This window comes from Podarcis filfolensis (genome assembly GCF_964270895.1).
Source record: "Podarcis filfolensis genome assembly, chromosome: 4".
Taxonomy (NCBI): domain Eukaryota; kingdom Metazoa; phylum Chordata; class Lepidosauria; order Squamata; family Lacertidae; genus Podarcis; species Podarcis filfolensis.
Window position 1 is genome coordinate 49459925 of NC_139607.1, and position 17539 is coordinate 49477463.

The window sequence follows — 17539 nt, forward strand, 5'->3', positions numbered from 1 at the left end:
TCGGGAGAGAGTGCGAGGCACGGTTGCTATTAGCGACCGAGCGCTCGGAGCCCCGCCTCTAGGAGGCCGGGTGAGAGGGGGGCGGGGTCCAACGGGCGAAGCCGTTTCCATGGTGACAAGCCCGGACTGAATCATGTCGGATCTCGGCTCGGAAGAGATCGAAGAGGAGGCTGAGAATGATTTGGGGGTCAGTGTGCGGGGAGGGGAGGGGGGAGGAGGAAGATGTAGGAAGGGATACGTGTGCAGGTTAATCGTTTGGGTCAGAAAAAAACCCAAACGCACTTACTAGGAAGTAAGCCCCATTGAGCACAGTGGGACTTGCTTCTGAGTAAACATGCCCAGGTAAGAGCATTTTCTGAATGAACTCCCCATCCTCTTGAGTGGAGAACTTGTGAAGTAAAGAAAGAGGGGGTTCTTTTGCAGAGAGTTTCATGCACGTTTGCATTATGGTAGAAACAGTTTGGGAAAGGTAAAACACCAGTTTCCATGAAGCAAAAAGTGGAACTTTTTATCATTATTATTACTGGGAGTTTGATTCAGAATCTGATCCGCAATATGGAGACACACTCTGGTGCCTCACCCCATGTTTTCAGAAATTATTGTCTTTTAGTCCTTTACTTTGTCCAGCCATTGCGAAGCCTCAGCATCCAAATTGTGTGGATGCAAAGGAGCCTTAGGCAAATGCTTGATTTACATGATTTATTTAAAATAGAGGAAATGACATGGTGAATTACGGAATTTGAGATTTTACAAAGCATTCCAGAGAGAAAGCTGTTGACTTTTAAGCTCTTGCCTAAGGTGCTTACTTGGCAGAAATCAATATAGAAATAATTTAAAAACAATAATTGTATGTCTAGAAGAAATACTATGCATAGAATGCTGCACCGACAGAAGAGTCTATACAACAACATCTTAAAATTATTCATATTAAAACAAAAGAGAAAACTATTTTCAGGGTATCTATTAAGGACACACGCCATTTCACCTGCAGTTGAACTTAATAGGACTTACTTCTGAGTACACATGCATAGATAGGATTGCACAGACCGACAAAGAAAGAGATATTTGCAGTATATAATATTTTGTATTCACCTTGTTTTTTATGAGGAGAAGCCATAGCTAAGTGCATGCAGCAGGTCCTGGATTTAGGCCCCCAGCACCTCCAGTTTGAAACTAGAGAGCTGCTGCTATTCAGTTTCCAGATGAGTGGATGTGTTTGTCTGTTGTAATAAAAACAAGAAAGAGTCTTGTGCTAGCTTAAAAACAAACAAATTTATTATAGCATAATATTAGTCATTGTTGAGGTAATACTGGATTAATGGTCTGACTTTGTAAAAGGCAGCTTGCTTTGTTGGATGACCAGATGCAAAAGAGGACAGAGGTCCTTTCTCTTTAATAATTGTGTAGAAGGGAATGCTGCAGGCATAGTTTACATGAGAAGCTACAGTTAAAATTACTGCAAAACCTGCATATACCTGCTGAAATCCTCTCTTCTCCTACACAACTACTAAGTGTGAAGGAGCTCTTTCCTCTTGCTTTCAGCTACCCTATTCCTCTCTTTATACACAAAAGATATAAGTAGACTTAAGTCATGCTGACTCCTTTGTTTTAGCCGAATGACAACTATCTGATCTCATTCAAGTAGGAATATGAAGGAGAACGCAATGAAGCTGGTGAACGGCATGGGCAAGGGAAGGCCAGATTACCCAATGGTGATACCTATGAAGGACAATATGCAAATGGTAGAAGAAGTGGACAGGTATGACTTATTTTGAAAAGCATTTGCCCATTCTCTATACTAATATCTTAGCCTGTAACCCAAACACACTTTGCTGTGGGGTGGGGCTAGACTGGGGAGAGAGACTCCCGCCTATGAAGTCACACCAGTATCACTCTGATATGGTGGAGCTCTCCACTCAAGTCACCAAATGGGTGGAGTGACACCTCAAAACAGAATATTCCAGGGGCAGGAATTGGACTCAGCCAGTCCAGGGACCTCTAGTTTCTCAAGGTGGCCCTACTACCAACATTTGACAGGATCAAGACCAATTTAGGCCTAACTGCTATGCCAGCTCCAGACTGTTACAGCAGTTTGTTTGCTCCCCTGCCTTTTTGTGAGTGTCAGGGCTGCAGATGCCCCTGTGATTCTGTCGTTGCCCAGCTGGAGTTTGGATTGTCTTGAAACTCATTTTATACTTCTTATGTAGTGGCATCATCCACACACAAGAAGGAAATGTTAGCATATTTGCAGAAATATTTCTTTAAAAGTAGGGGGGAAAGTTCTAAGTAGAGCAGGGACCCCAAACCATCCAATGGGGACTGAGCATGCTCAGTAGACATGTAAAGCTGACTGATGGGGGAACGAGGGCAGCTGCAGTTTCTGCTTGTTTAGTGTATATTGGCCATTTTCATAATATATATGCTTTAGTAAAACAACCAGAGCATGAACAAGAAGTTTCTATAATGTATATGTTTCAGGGATTGTACAGATTCAAGAATGGTGCACGCTACATAGGAGAATATTTTGAGAATAAAAAACATGGCAAAGGAATCTTTTATTATCCAGATGGATCCCGATATGATGGTAAATTGTATTTTCTCTCTTCAGATTTAAATGTGAGGGTTTTGATGACTAGTGAAGTGTACCCATTCGTGATCAGGTCCTGCTTGTGAGCTTCCCATATGCATCTAGCTGGCTATTGTGAGAATGCTGGATTAGATAGGCCTTCGGTCTGATCCAGCAGGGCTCTTCCTATGCACTTAAGATAACATGAAAGATATAGTGGGTGAATAGAGAATTGCCACAGTGGGTCCACTCAATATGTGAGTTGGCTGGGGCACAATGGTGGGTGTGAAAGCACAGCGACACAACGTATGGTCTTGCGTGAGTGCCAAATGCAGATTAGCAGAACCAGGATGTTGCCTCGCTGTGCCAACAATAACTGCTATGATTAGATGCTGGCTCAAGTGCAATCGGCAAAGCTGCTATGTGAAACAAAGAATGAGTAGAGTGAGTGACTGGGGATGCTGAATCAGCTTCACAGAACCCTAAAAGCTTTCTATCATTATGGAGCAAGTAAACAATAAGGAGGAGAGTAAACACAATGTGTGGTGGTTAGGCTCCCCTTTATAGAAAAGATAGGAGATCTACATTGTGAACATGGAAATTGTGGTGAGAAGAGTGAGAACTTACTGTTTTGATGCAACTTTGCACACATAATATTGAAATAATCTCTCCTAATGAACATATATGTAGCTTCTTTATAACACCAGACTATTGTGTGTCTAGCTAGTAGAATGTATATTGGTCACACTCTTATCCAGGACATTTGTATTTATGTAATCAGTTACTCCAGTTATACTGCCTTATCACAGTACAGGATTATTTTAGTTCAGTTTGCTTTAGATTTCTCAATTGTATTCAGTAATATTTGTGTTTTTAAGAAAATCATTATATAAATACTGAACACTTTCCACCATGATAACAAATGTATTATTTGTAATCAAGCCAAATATTAAGTACTCTGGTTTATAAAGAAATGGATACAAAATAGTGCATGTGTTTCTATTGTATTCATTGCAGGAGAGTGGGTGGAGGACCAAAGACATGGAAATGGCATTTACTACTATGTAAATGGAGACACATACGATGGAGAGTGGTTCAATCACTACAGGTTGTTCGACTGAAACTTTAGGTTTCTTTTACATTTTTGAGTGAATGATAAATTCTGGTGGGATCTGAAACATATGTGTAGTGTATCCTCACCTCTTAGGAGTCCTGTTGTTCAGGGATTCTAGCCAGCTTCGAACAGGAGCCTTGTAGTGTTGTCTAGGCTTTTCAGGGAGACAAAAGGGTACTTCTGTCCCTGCCTCCACTTCACATCCCAAGATATTCTTCTGCTGTGCTACATAATGCTAGAGCACTGAGGTTTGGGGCTGACTGACAGTCCTGAACCTAGGCATTTTATTGCTGTATGTCAGGTGTGCTTTCTGGGGAATGTGAAAGTGAAAACGTACCCTTTTCCCTCTTCTTCCTCCCACAATGTCCCCAAACAGTACAGTGAGGAGAGTTTTTTAGTCTTTTGGCAGTCATCCTTGGCAGTGAGGTTTAAATTTGGTGTTGAATCCAAGAATTGGTTCCATACAAAATACTGGAAGAATTGGGGATTTTAGTGTAGCTGTGATTTGGCAGCTTCCTGCTCCAAGTTCCTGTCTTACAGGTGAATACACAAGTTCTCTCTCCAGACAATGAGATTAGTTGCTCTAGTGTTTTCTTCTCTTTCTTTTTATTCTCTCAAACCTGAAAGCTCCAAATTTCTTGTTAGGTCATTTTGGTTCCTCTGCCCCCTTTCTTTCAATTTGTACATTTCACTACAGTGGTACCTCAGGTTAAGAACTTAATTCGTTCTGGAGGTCCGTTCTTAACCTGAAACTGTTCTTAACCTGAGGTACCACTTTAGCTAATGGGGCCTCCCGTTGCTGCCACGCGATTTCTGTTCTCATCCTGAAGCAGAGTTCTTAACCTGAAGTACTATTTCTGGGTTAGTGGAGTCTGTAACCTTAAGAGTCTGTAACCTGAAGCATCTGTAACCCGAGGTACCACTGTATTCCAAATCCAATGGGGCTTATTTCCAGGTAACTGGATATAGGACTGCAATTTTAATTTTTAGTTTGTTGTTTCCCCTAGAAATCAATTGAATAATCAATTTAAATTGGTTATTTACATCACTTTGATTTAAGGGCAGGTCCACACCTCGGCTTGTTTTGCTGCTTTTCCCTGAGAAAATTTGCAGTGTCCTGCTGAATCATACAAAACAGCAACTGAGTTATCTGCAGATTGCTGTTTGTTCCAATTCAGCAGTAAAGAGTGGGTTTTCCGGGGGAAAGCTGCAGAGCAAATGCAAAACCATTGGGACCTGTGCCTTGAAAGTATGGGACAAGCGGAAAATGGAAGCAGAAGTTTCGATGAGCACTTAATCCAGGTATGTCCAAAGCCCGTTACGGGGGCCTAATCTGGCCCCTGTGGCAGTTTATTTTTTGGGGTAAAATCCCCCCCAAACCTCAATCAACAACTTCAATCCTTAAAAAAGGTCAACAACCTTGGTCGGCCCTCACACATGTTCAGTTCATCAAATCCGGCCCTCTTTGAAAAAAGTTTGGGCACCCCTGGAATCAGTACAGCCTGTGACAATCGGAGGAAGATAACTTTTGTGTCCATAATCAAGATGTGAGGTTTCCGCCTGTTTAATGTGAAACTGTTCTTTGTCTCTCCATAGGCATGGGCAAGGTACATATCTGTATGCATTAACTGGCTCTAAATATGTTGGCACCTGGGCAAATGGACAACAAGAAGGAGCTGCTGAACTTATTCACCTAAACCATAGATACCAGGGGAAGTTTGTGAATAAAAATGTATGTATGCTATTGTATTGTATTGATCTGTTGAGATTTTTGATGTTATCTTTCATTATCTTTCAAAAACATTTATTTATTTGAACATTGAACGTATTGAACATATTTATTTATTTTTAATTGTTTAATTTTATTTAAATGAAAAGATTTATATGCTGCTTAATTGACAAAAACCTCTAAAAGTTTTGTGTAGAATAATATAAATTAATCATTAAAATACCAAACGAAATCAGTTGTTAAAACCGATAGAAGTATAATATAAATATAAACAAATGGGGTAGGCAGTGTGCGGGCTGAAATCGGTTTTAACAATGAAATATGGCAACCCTTTGATATAGAGTGATGTGGCATTAAGTTACAACAGCAGCAAACTGTCGGTATGGAAATGGGTTTTCCGATGGGGCCCCTGGGGTCACCCAGCCTGACACCTGCAATGCCAGAACCATCACTATGGAAATGGGTTGTGCGATGGGGATCCAGGGGTCACCTAGCCTTGCAGGACTCCTGGGCCTGATCAAACAACACCTTTCCATAACAATGGTAACGGTCTCACTGGGGTCAGGCTGTCGTGACCCCTGGGGACCCATCACACTCCTGTTTCCATAGCGAAGGTTCTGGACTTGCAGGGGTATGACTGAGTGATCCCTGGTACGCCATCGCACAACCCGTTTCCAGAGCGATGCTCCCGTTTCCATAGCAATGATTCTGGCCTTGCAGAGGTTGGGCTGGGTAACCCCTGGGATGATGACGCACAACCCGTTTCCTGAGCGGTGATCCTGAGCTTGCAAGGTTCAGGCTGTTTGAACCCTGGGTCTGCAACGTACAACCTATTTCCATAGCGACAGTCCCATTTCCATAGCAACGGTTCATGCCTGACAGGCTGACCCTCAGGACTCCGTCAGAAAACCCGTTCCTCGAGTGATGGTCCCCAGCTCTCAAGGGTCAGGCTCGGAGACCCTTGGGTCCCCAACCTAAAACCCGTTTCCATAGCAACGGTCCTGTTTCCATAGTGACGGTTCCTGCCTCACAGAGGTCAGGCTGGGTAACCCCAGGGCCTGGGCGTGCAGCCCGTTTCCCGAGCGAAGGTCCTGAGCTCGAAGAGGTCAGGCTGGGTGACCTGTGCGGCCCGTTTCCATAGGGACGAACCCATTTCCATAGCGATGGCCCTGTTTCCATAGCGATGGCCCCTGCCTCACAGGGATCAGGCTGGTTGATCCTCGGGACTTCGTCACAAAACCCGTTCCCTGAGTGATGGTCCCCAGCTCGCAAGGGTCTGGCTCGGATACCCTTGGGTCCCCGACCCATTTCCATAGCGACAGTCCTGTTTCCATAGCGACGGTCCCTGCCTCACGGGTCAGGCTGGGTGACCCTCAGGACTCTTACAAAACCTGTTCCCCGAGTGATGGTCCTGAGCTCGCAAAGGTCAGGCTCAGAGACTCTTGGGTCCCCAACCTAAAACCCGTTTCCATAGCAACGGTCCAGTTTCCATAGCAATGGTTCCTACCTCTCAGGAGTGAGGCTGGGTAACCCCAGGGGCCCGGTCGGACAACCCGTTTCCTGAGCGAAGTTCCTGAGCTCGCAGAGCTCAGGCTGGGTGACCTGTGCAGCCGCAAGTTAAAGCCATAGCGACGAACCCGTTTCCATAGCGACAGTCCTGTTTCCATAGCAATGGTTCCTACCTCTCAGGGGTCAGGCTGGGTGACCCCTGGGGCCCGGTCGCACAGCCTGTTTCCTGAGCAAAGGCCCAGAGGTCACAAGGGTCTGGCTCGGAGACCCTTGGGTCCCTGCTCCGTTTCCATAGCGGTTCCTGCCTTGCAGGGGTCTTGCTGGGTGACCCTCGGGACTCCGTCACAAAACCCGTTCCCTGAGCGATGGTCCCGAGCTCACAAGGGTCAGGCTGGGAGACCCTTGGGTCCTGACCCGTTTCCATAGCGACTGTCCCATTTCCATAGCAATGGTCCCTCCCTCACAGGGGTCAGGCTGGGTAACTGCAGGGGCCCGGACGTACAACTCATTTCCCGAGTGAAGGTCCTGATCTCGCAGAGGTCAGTCTGGGTGACCTGTGCGGCCTCAACGTAAAACACGTTTTCATAGCGACGAACCCATTTCCATAGCGATGGTCCCTGCCTCACAGCGGTCAGGCTGGGTGACCCGTGGCACTCTGTCACACAACCCGTTTCCTGAGTGATGGTCCAGAGCTTGTAGGTGTATGCTGGGTGACTTTTGCCCCCAAGATGCACCCCATTTCCATAGTGACGGTTCCTGCCTCGCAGGGGTGAAGCTGGGTGACCTCTGGGGTAGGTTGCACAACCCGTTTCCCAAGTGAAGGTCCTGAGCTCGCAGAGTTCAGGCTGTGTGACCTCTGCGGCTCCAACCTGCATCCTGTTTCCATAGGGATGGTCCTGTTTCCATAGTAACAGTTCCTGCCTAGTAGGGATCAGTTTTGATTACCCTTGTGAACCCGTCACACAACCGGTTTCCCGAGTGGTGGTCCTGAGCTCACAAGGATAAGGCTCAGTGACCCTTGGGTCCCCAACCTACAACCAGTTTCCATGGCGATGGTCTGGTTTCCATAGCAACGGTTCTTACCTCAGGGGTCATGCTGGGTGACTCTTGGGACTCCATCACAAAACCTGTTTCCCCAGTGATGGTCCTGAGCTTGCAAGTGTCTGGCTCGGAGACCCTTGGATCCCCGAACCGTTTCCACAGCAACAGTCCCGTTTCCATAGCAACGGTTCCTACCTCACAGGGGTCACAAAACCCGTTCCCTGATCAGGCTGAGTGACCCTTTGGTCCCCAATATACAACTTGTTTACATAGCAATGGTCCTGTGTCCATAGCGACGGTCTCTGCCTTTCAGTGATCAGTAGCCTGTGATCTGCCTCTCAGTAACCCTTTGCAGGCATAGCCTGGGTGACCTGTGCAGCTGCAACGCACAACCCGTTTCCATAGCGACAGTCTCGTTTCCATAGTGACAGTTCCTTGCTTGTAGGGGTCAGGCTGGGTGAACCCAGGGGTCCGGTGGCACAACCTGTTTACCAAGTGAAGATCCTGAGGTCAGGTTGGGTGAGCTGTGCAGCCGCAATGTTCAACCCATTTCCATAGTGATGGTCCCATTTCCATAGTAACAGTTCCTGCCTTGCAGGGGTTAGGCTGGTTGACACTTGGGACCCCTTCGCACAATTCGTTTCCCGAGTGATGGTCCTGAGCTCTCACGGGTCAGGCTGCGTGACCTGTCCGGCTGCAATGCATAACGCGTTTCCATAGCAACAGTCCTGTTTCCATAGTACGCTTCCTGCCACGTAGGGGTCAGACTGGGTCACTTGGTATCCCATCACACATCCCGTTTCCCGCGTGGTAGTCCTGAGCTTGAAGGGGTCTGGCTGGGTGACCTGTCAGGCCCTAATATATAACTCGTTTCCTTAGTGAAAGTATTGTTTCCATAGTGATCATTCCTCCCTCACAGGGGTCATGCTGGGTGACTCCTGTGGCACCGTCTCACAACCTGTTTCCCGAGCGGAGGTCGTGAGCTTGCATGTGTCAGACTGGGTGACCCTTGGGTCCCCAACCTAGCACCCGTTTCCATAGCAACGGCCCTGTTTCCATAGTGACAGTTTCTTTTTCATAGGGGTCAGGCTGGGTGACCCTTGGGACTCCATCACACAACCCGTTTCCTGAGCGAAGGTCCTGAGCTTGCAGAGGTCAGGCTGGGTCACGCTTGGGTCCCCAACCTATAACCCATTTCCATAGCGAGGGTGCCATTTCCATCACAACAGTTCCTGTTTTGTAGGGGTCAGGCTGGGTAACCCCTGGTCCACTGTCGCATAACCCACTGCCCGAGTGAAGGTCCTGAGATCGCAGAGGTCAGGCTGGGTAACCCCCGGCTCCCCAACTTACAACCTGTTTCCATAGCGATTTTCCCGTTTCCATAGTGATGGCTTCGGCATCGCAGGGGTCAGGCTTGATGACCCCTATGGCTCTGTCACACAATATGTTTCCTGAGCAATGGTCCTGAGCTTGCAGGGTTCGGTTTGGGTGACCCTTGGTTCCCCAATGTACAACCCATTTCTATAGCGACGGTCCCATTTCCATAGTGACCCCTCCTGCATCGAAGGGGTCAGGGTGCATGACCCCTGGGATCCCGTGGTACAACCCATTTCCTCAGTGACGGTTCTGGCCTTCTAGGGATCAGGCTGGGTGACCCCTTAAGGCCCTTTGGACTACCCGTTTCCATAGCCTCGCATTATCCATTTCCAGAACAATGGTCCTGGCCTTGCAGGGGTTATGCTGGCTGGGTGACCCCTGGGGCCCCATCACAGAACTGGTTTCCTGAGTGATTTTTACAGGGGTCAGTTACCTCTGGGGCCCCATTGCACAACCTGTTTCCAATGGGGCCCCAGGGGTCACCCAGCCCACCCCTGTGAGGCCGGAATCGTCACTATGGAAACGGGGGTTCGATGGGGCCCCAGGGTTGACCCAGCCTTATCCCTCTGAGGCAGATAAGACACCAGGAACTTCTGGAGGTGCTGAAAAGCAGAGGCCCAATATCTAGATGGTAGCCAGATGTTCAACTAAAACTATACATGTGCACAATCCTTGAAATTGAAGCAGTACTATGATAACTCCCTGCCTTATTCCCACCAGACACTGTACCATTACCCAATAATTAGGCTGGAAGGTATTTTTTTTTAATCCCCCAAACCCATACATAATAGTCTTGATATCCAGGATCTCCAGTGTTCACCCAGAAGCAAAGTCTCAGGTAAGCAAGTTTGTTTCATTTACTTTTGTCTGGAGGTGATTCCATCTGTCCACATGCAGCTCCTGAAGAGGCTTGGATTGCTCTGAGAATGTGTGCTTTTATTTTGGTAAATGGTATATACATCTTCAAACAGCTACAGCAAGAACAACTAAGTGCCTATGGAACCTTATGGTCTATCACACTGATAATGGCATAAGTCTGGTAAAATGTATACGAGTCTGGTAAAAAAAACAAACCAGGTTCAGATGGAAATGAAATGCAAATAATGTTGTTTGTGATAATTATGCTAAATAAGAAACGCCACTTTTAGATCAATAGCAACAGTCTTGGGAGGCTGTGATGTTCTGTCACTGGTTTCTGAATATTGGTGTTTGGTTTCTGATGTTAAATTTCTGTCCCTTTTTTACATGGAGAGTGATCTGTTTTTCTTATGTTAGACTGCAGAAAGACATCACTGATAGATGCCATGTATGCTAAAGAATAGAGTTTAGGATTTGATATTGTCAGAATAATACTAATTTTTGTTTGTTTTTTCATATAGCCATTGGGTGCTGGGAAGTATATATTTGATATTGGATGTGAACAACATGGCGAATACATCCACGAGGTAAACACTACAAATGGTAACAACTGGAGAACCCATTCATTATATGCCTTAGAACTAATGAGTGACTGAACAATAGCCTGATTGAGAAATAGGACCTTTGCTGTACATCTAAGTGCAAGAGTAACAATTCTACTTGCTTGCAATGCTTAATTCATATAGACTTGCATTCACCAGATGAGGATAGATTCTCTATTCTTTCAGCCAGTTGCTGTTAGCAATCCCAGGGGTGCTTCCAATTGGTGTTTGATGAGTATTCGTTCAGATTTGTTCACATCTACCGTATTTTTCGCACCATAGGACGCTCCGTCCCATAGGACGCACCTAGTTTTTTTGGGGGGAAATAAAGGAAAAATTTTTTCCCTTTATTTCCCCCCCAAAAGCAGGTCAGGGAAACCGAACCAGGTCGAGGAACAGCGGGATGGTGGCGCTGCGCCTCCCTGCTGTCCCCCGAGCTTGTGGGGCTGGCTGATGTCTGCCTGGCGCACGGGGCGCTCTGCTTCAGCGGGCCCCACCCGCCAGGCAGCAGGCTGCTATCCGCAGCATGGGGAGCCCTGCGGGGAACCCTGCTAGACAGCTAGCGGAGACCTTGCCGGCACCCAGAAGCTTGGGGCGAGCTGAGCTCCGCGCGCCCCAAGCTTCGGGATTAATGCAGTGCTCCGCTAGCCGTGGGAGAGCTGGGTCTCCCACGGCTAGCGAATAGCTTCCTGAAGCCTGGAGAGCGAGAGGGGTCGGTGCGCACCGACCCCTCTCGGTCTCCAGGCTTCAGCGAAAGCCTGCATTCGCTCCATAGGACGCACACAAATTTTCCCTTGCTTTTTAGGAGGGAAAAAGTGCGTCCTATGGTGCGAAAAATACGGTATTTTCTTACCATACTTTCTGCAGTAAGATAAACAGCCACTAGATGGTGGTAGCATATAACGGCTGCACAAATCAGGATGCACAAACAAATCAGAATAAACCTCCATGGATTCCACACAGTACCTGCTTGCTGTCCTCCCAACTCCTTTTGCTATGTTCACATAAACACTGGGGTTATCATAAGAAATATCTATTGATACACTTAGTAAGACTTTGGCACCTGTACTTTCCAGCATGACTGAACTTTTGTTCAGTGAGTGTTGTTAATGCTCAGCTTCCTGGATGTGGACCAGCTTCTTGATATACGTGTATTCCTGTTATTGACACGTGACATGAATGACTCTCATAAGCTTGCTGTTTAGCTTTCAATGAATAGAGTATTATTCTTTTGAAAAAAATGATTAAGTACTGCCTTTAAAATCTGTAACTCAAATCTGAATATTAATATTTTTTATTAAGTAGTGAACTGTGAATTATTAGTATTCAAATCTGCAAAAGTTGTTGAATTCAAGATCAGATATTAATGTTCTTGCTCCTTATTTCTATCCTGCAAAATAGGTAATGGCCTTCTGTACAGGGCTATGGGGAGGAATTGGCCTTTGGCAAAGCATATTACAAACTATGGCTCCAGTTTTCCTAAACTGAAACATTCATTTTAAAAATGTATTCTACCCTTTTGTGAATCTTGTGCTGCAAGCCTCGCTTATTCAATCAATGCACGTTTCATTATTTTCAACAAACTTGTGTTTTGTTTCTTCTTCTGCAAATGGAAGCTTTTGACTTTGTATAGTGGATTTCATAGTTCACTTTGATTCCTTTTCCACAACTTGCTTAGCTCATGCAAACCAAAAGCAAGAGAAGAGGCAGCAAAGAACTGCCTTCTGTGCAGAACTATGAGAAGCAACCAATCATTGAAGCCTTTATCTTCAAGCAGCCTAGTACAACAGAGGTGCCCTCTGGCTTTGAAATGGAGTGTTACTGCATGGTTTGCTTGCATGTGACATAAGTTAGAAAGGCATTTGAGGGCATGGTGGGCAGAAATTGATCCTTTAGAGCACTGGTTGATATTATATATCTCTAATTTGCATTTTAATATATATTTTTAATACAACTACTTATTCTTTCAATCTCTTGCAGACTTTTATTATTACAAATATACTTATTATTAATGTTCATTTTATTTCTATACCTCCTTACAGTTTCAAGTAAAAATATCAAAGCTGTTTACAACCTACATCAAAACATCAAATAAAACATAACTGAAGAAAGTCTAATATAAAGTATGCATTCAAAGCAATATAATTAACATGGCTAAAATATTATCCTAAAGATTTCAAATTAAAACACTGTAAAGGAGGTAAATACTGAATGCACATTTAACACAGTAAAGTTAGCAAACAAAAAATTGTCTTAAACATTTCAAAAGAAAGCATTACTAAATGAAATCAAATGTAAAATGCACATCTGAAACAGTATAATTAACAAGAGAATAAACCATTATCATAAGCGTAGAACATTGCTGCTGCTGCTGCTGCTGCTCTTAGGCTCAATGACTAAGTGACAGCTAAGATAGTCTTACAAATCGTACAAATGAAGATGTTGATAAATCTTAAGGGCTGCTTTGGGTGTAATGGCAAGTCATAGCTTACTTCTGTATGCACCTGCACAAGCCTCAAACTTCTCCTTACCACAAGGATGTGCTCAAAACCTGTCTTCAAAACTAATCACAATTTGCTGTTACATCCAATAGCAGTGGATGGTGTGGCAGAGCTGCCCTGCGAGCACCAGAATTGCAGCAAATTACCTGGCTGGTGGAGGGGGTGGGGGCAAGGTTGGGGCTATGCAAACACACCGATGGAAGTGCTGGATTGGCTCCACCAGTGTGTCCCTGCAGGCCTGCCACACCCCAGCACTGTCCAGGTAAGCTGCAGCTACACCAATGTTGTAAGGGCAGCTCTTTTCCACTGCACCAACTTCTAAAAGGATCTAAACCATAGTTTCAGGTGTATTTGGGAACAATACTACTCAGTCTTTACCTCAATAAGACAAGTTTTCACCATCATACATAGGAAAATAGCTAACATGTAACAAGTAAACCTATGCTGGTCAACCCGGCCAGATGGGTGGGGTATAAATACAGTCGTACCTTGGATCTCGAACGCCTTGCGACTCGAACATTCTGGCTCCTGAATGCCGCAAACCCAGAAGTGAGTGTTCCGGTTTGCGAATGTTCTTTGGAAGCCAAACACCAGGGGCGGCTTCTGCGGCTTCTGCTTGAGTGCAGGAAGCTCCTGCAGCCAATCAGAAGCCGCGCCTTGGTTGTTGAACGTTTTTGGAAGTCGAGCGGACTTCCGGAACGGATTCCATTCGAGAACCAAGGTATGACTGTAATAAAATTATTATTAGTACTAGTAGAACTGTGGGCATCAGACAAGTGTCTCTGGGGAGTGTATCCTGCGACCAGGGTGCCTGTGCCACAAAGCTCTGATTTCTAGTCATTGCAGCAAGATGGCAGCAATTAGAGAAGGGCCTCTCAGAACAGCTGTTTAAAAGATGGCATGTGTTGTAGCAAATGTCTATAACAGAGGCTGGATCAGGATTCCTTCTGGATCACTTTGATGGGGCATTGGAGCAACCAAAGCTGTTAACAGAGACTGTGGTGTTGATGTGGGCCTGTGTATCTGTGTATTGTTGCAGGTTGAAAGACGTGTGTGTGTGTGTGTGTGTGTGTGTGTGTGTGTGTGTGTGTGTTTATAATGAAACAGAAATATGTTATGAGTTACAGGACTGGTCATTTCCTTTTTCATTCAAATCTGTATCCTGAACTTCAGGAAAAACCAGAGGAAGAAGAGGAAGAAGAAGTTATGGCTCCATCTATTCCAAAATGGAAAGCATCAAAAATTACTGCCCTAACACTCTGGGCACCTGAAGAACCACCTCCCCCTCCTCCAGCAGTAGAGGTTGCAATAGTTGAAGAACCAACACCTCCAGGTTTGTATTTTGCTGCAGATTCAACCCTTTATTCACTGAAGTGGTCCATCTACTACATTCATTTCAATGGGTCTCACATTTTGCAACATTAGCACATTTTGCAACATTAGTGAGATGTAATGTTTTATGATACTGCACTATGCAGGAGTTTCTAAATAAAATTAGGTCCAGGAGCATGGAGGATATATCCCACCACTCAGTTTGGAATGCGTTGCGTGATAATATCTGTGCATGGAGAAATTCAGAGATTGTTTGACCCGCATAGGTGATGAACTTTCTTAGATATATGGGACGTCAATGCGATCTCCTGTGTGGCATGGCAACAGAGGTTTACAAAACATGCACACAGATTGAGGGTATATTCAAATATGGGGGGGGGGGAGATCCATAATAAAGCCCTGTTAACTCTATAGCCAAGGCAGAATGATGTTTTCGCTCAAGAGCCATATTCTCTTATAGCTATATGCTGGCGATAGGTGGACCCAAAGGAAAGTGGGGTTCCTCACACGCTCTCTTTCGTGCCCACACATGCCCACACACATCTGTTAGCATACATTCATGTACATACACAAAATTCATGTATGTCACACACATACATATTAATGCATATACACATTCACTTGCTGGTAAATAAACATTTTTAAAAAGCCTCCCATTGTGACAATGACTGGTTTTCTCAAGCTTTATTGCCATGCAGGAAGCATGTATTTGAGGAAGGGGGACGGTTGCCACATGAGGAGAGGGTTCCTTGCTGTGACTGCCCCACCCCCTTAAAATCTCCCTCCCTCTCCCCCACAGTGCAACTATGGCACTTGGGGGGAAAAAACTATCTCATGGGAAGGTTGGTTAAATTCCAAAGGCCTGGGTAAACAGAAGGGTTTTTATCTTGTCCCTAAATGAGGCTGATGTGGAGAAAAACCAAAAATAATTTAGAAAAGCTTTATATGGAAAGGAAGCTGATAATGACCATCGTAGGACCAGAATGTTGCCTCACTAACTTGTAACCTAAATGAAGCTAATAAGCAGGGCAGCAATGCTTTTGTTCTTCTAACATTTTATTTTTTCTTTCTGTTTTCCACGTCAGCTGATGACACTGCAACTGAAGTTCCTTCTGAAACTACTGAGCAACCTGCAGAGGCAACAGAGCCCACCGAAGAGACATCTCCTCCTAAAGAGGCTGAGGAGGAAGATGAGACAGCTAAAGAGGAGCAAGGTGAGGGCTAGTGCAGGGGTCAGCAAACTTTTTCAGCAGGGTCCACTTTCCACTTTTTCACCACTGTCCCGCAGACCTGGGGGGGAGGGCTGGACTTTATTTTGGGGTGGGGGGAGAACAAATAACTATGCCCCACAAATAACCCAGAGATGCATTTTAAATAAAAGCACACATTCTACTCATGTAAAAACATGCTGATTCCCAGACCGTCCACGGGCTGGATTTAGAAGGCGATTGGGCTGGATCCTGCCCCCAGGCCTTAGTTTGCCTACCCATGGGATAGACAGAAGGTGAGTGATTAAGCTGCTCCCTTGCTTAGACGGGATATTGGCATCCTATTTTTTCCTTGTACCTAGAGGTGTACTGCCCTTGTACATAGAGATTCCATTTTGTTATCATGGGCAATAAAGTTGACAAAAAATGTTCTTTGTGGAAACAGACACATGGATAACAACGTAAAGACATAGCTACATCTAACCCAGCAAGGCTTTGCAAGGGTTACCTGCTTGCAAAGTCACACAATCTAGTCCACAGTGCTCCACTGCAGTACAGTGCTGCAAAAAAATAATGCTATAAAGCCCAGCTGGCTCCCTCTGTCCAAGGCTACAGGAAGGTGGTAGAGGGAGGCTCCCATCCTTTTCTGTCCCATTGGCATCAATGGGAGGAAAAGTCACTACATCAGCTCCTGTTCAACCACAAAGCTGCACTTAGGATGGGGCATAAGACGCCTTCGCCAGCTTTATGATTCTGGTCTGGTGGTTTTTTAATTCTGTTTCTATAGTGTGAGTTACAAGCCTGATATTTCAGAAATAAATAATCATCCCTGTTGTACTTCTTTCCCTCCATTTCTTTTTTTGCCACAGCTGCAGTCATAGCAGAAGAAAAAGAGGAGGAACTTGAGGCCCAGGACTAAAGGAAAGAAGTGACAAATGTTGCATACAAAGAAATGAAGCTCAATCCAGTCAAGGTTAAGTCCTGTTAGTTTTAATTGAGGTATACTCACATGCTCAACTCTCCCATTGAAACCAGTGGGACTTACAAGTAGTTGATTTTGATGGGATTGTGCCCATACTCCTTTGGCAGTGCACTTATTATCTGAACTGCTTCTTTCATATTTCAAGTGGCAGCAATAGTCTTACTGCTGTAGCAAGGGGCAAAAGTCTGCCCTTCCTTCAGCACTCACTTGTGCTCCTCCTCTTCTATCCTGTCTCCCTGCCATCATGGTGGTGCAGAAATGTTCTTTTTAAATTGAAATGTCTTTGAATAAAATATAAGTTTGGTTGTTCTTGAATCTATGGTTTCTGGGGTGTGGTTTTTTAAAATTATTATTAAATACAGAATGTAGCCGATCCAAGTTAGACTGTGGGCATTTTGCTTTTGCTTTTCTGTAATGGAAAAGAAAACCTGCATTGACTAGATTGTACTTTTGACTTAAAACTGTTCTCTTCCACGTTTGATCCTATGTTAGCAACAGTGATGTTTTCATACACAGGTGGTGTAAATGTTAAGCTACAATTTAGCGCTATACAAATGATGCTGAGTGACCCTGGCACTCAGACACCTCCTTCTCCCTGGTGCATTTCGTCCTCCCTGTGGAGGAAATAAGAAGCTTTAAGGCTGCAGTGAGGAAGAAGTGCAGGTGGCTAGATTGGGGGGACCAAGGGAGCAGAAGACATCTGTGGCGTTCGTACGGAGC

General features: G+C 45.2%; 1 protein-coding gene across 1 annotated transcript; it reads left to right on the top strand.

The window, feature by feature from the left end:
* The first annotated feature begins 53 nt into the window (after positions 1 to 53).
* On the top strand, positions 54 to 17134 carry RSPH1 (radial spoke head component 1). The gene is made up of 9 exons (XM_083611970.1): positions 54 to 187; positions 1646 to 1759; positions 2479 to 2584; positions 3584 to 3674; positions 5277 to 5412; positions 10716 to 10781; positions 14471 to 14630; positions 15715 to 15843; positions 16707 to 17134. Exons 1-9 carry the CDS (start codon positions 134 to 136, stop codon positions 16754 to 16756), a joined length of 906 nt encoding a protein of 301 aa, XP_083468096.1. The 5' UTR covers positions 54 to 133; the 3' UTR covers positions 16757 to 17134.
* Positions 17135 to 17539: the final 405 nt, after the last annotated feature.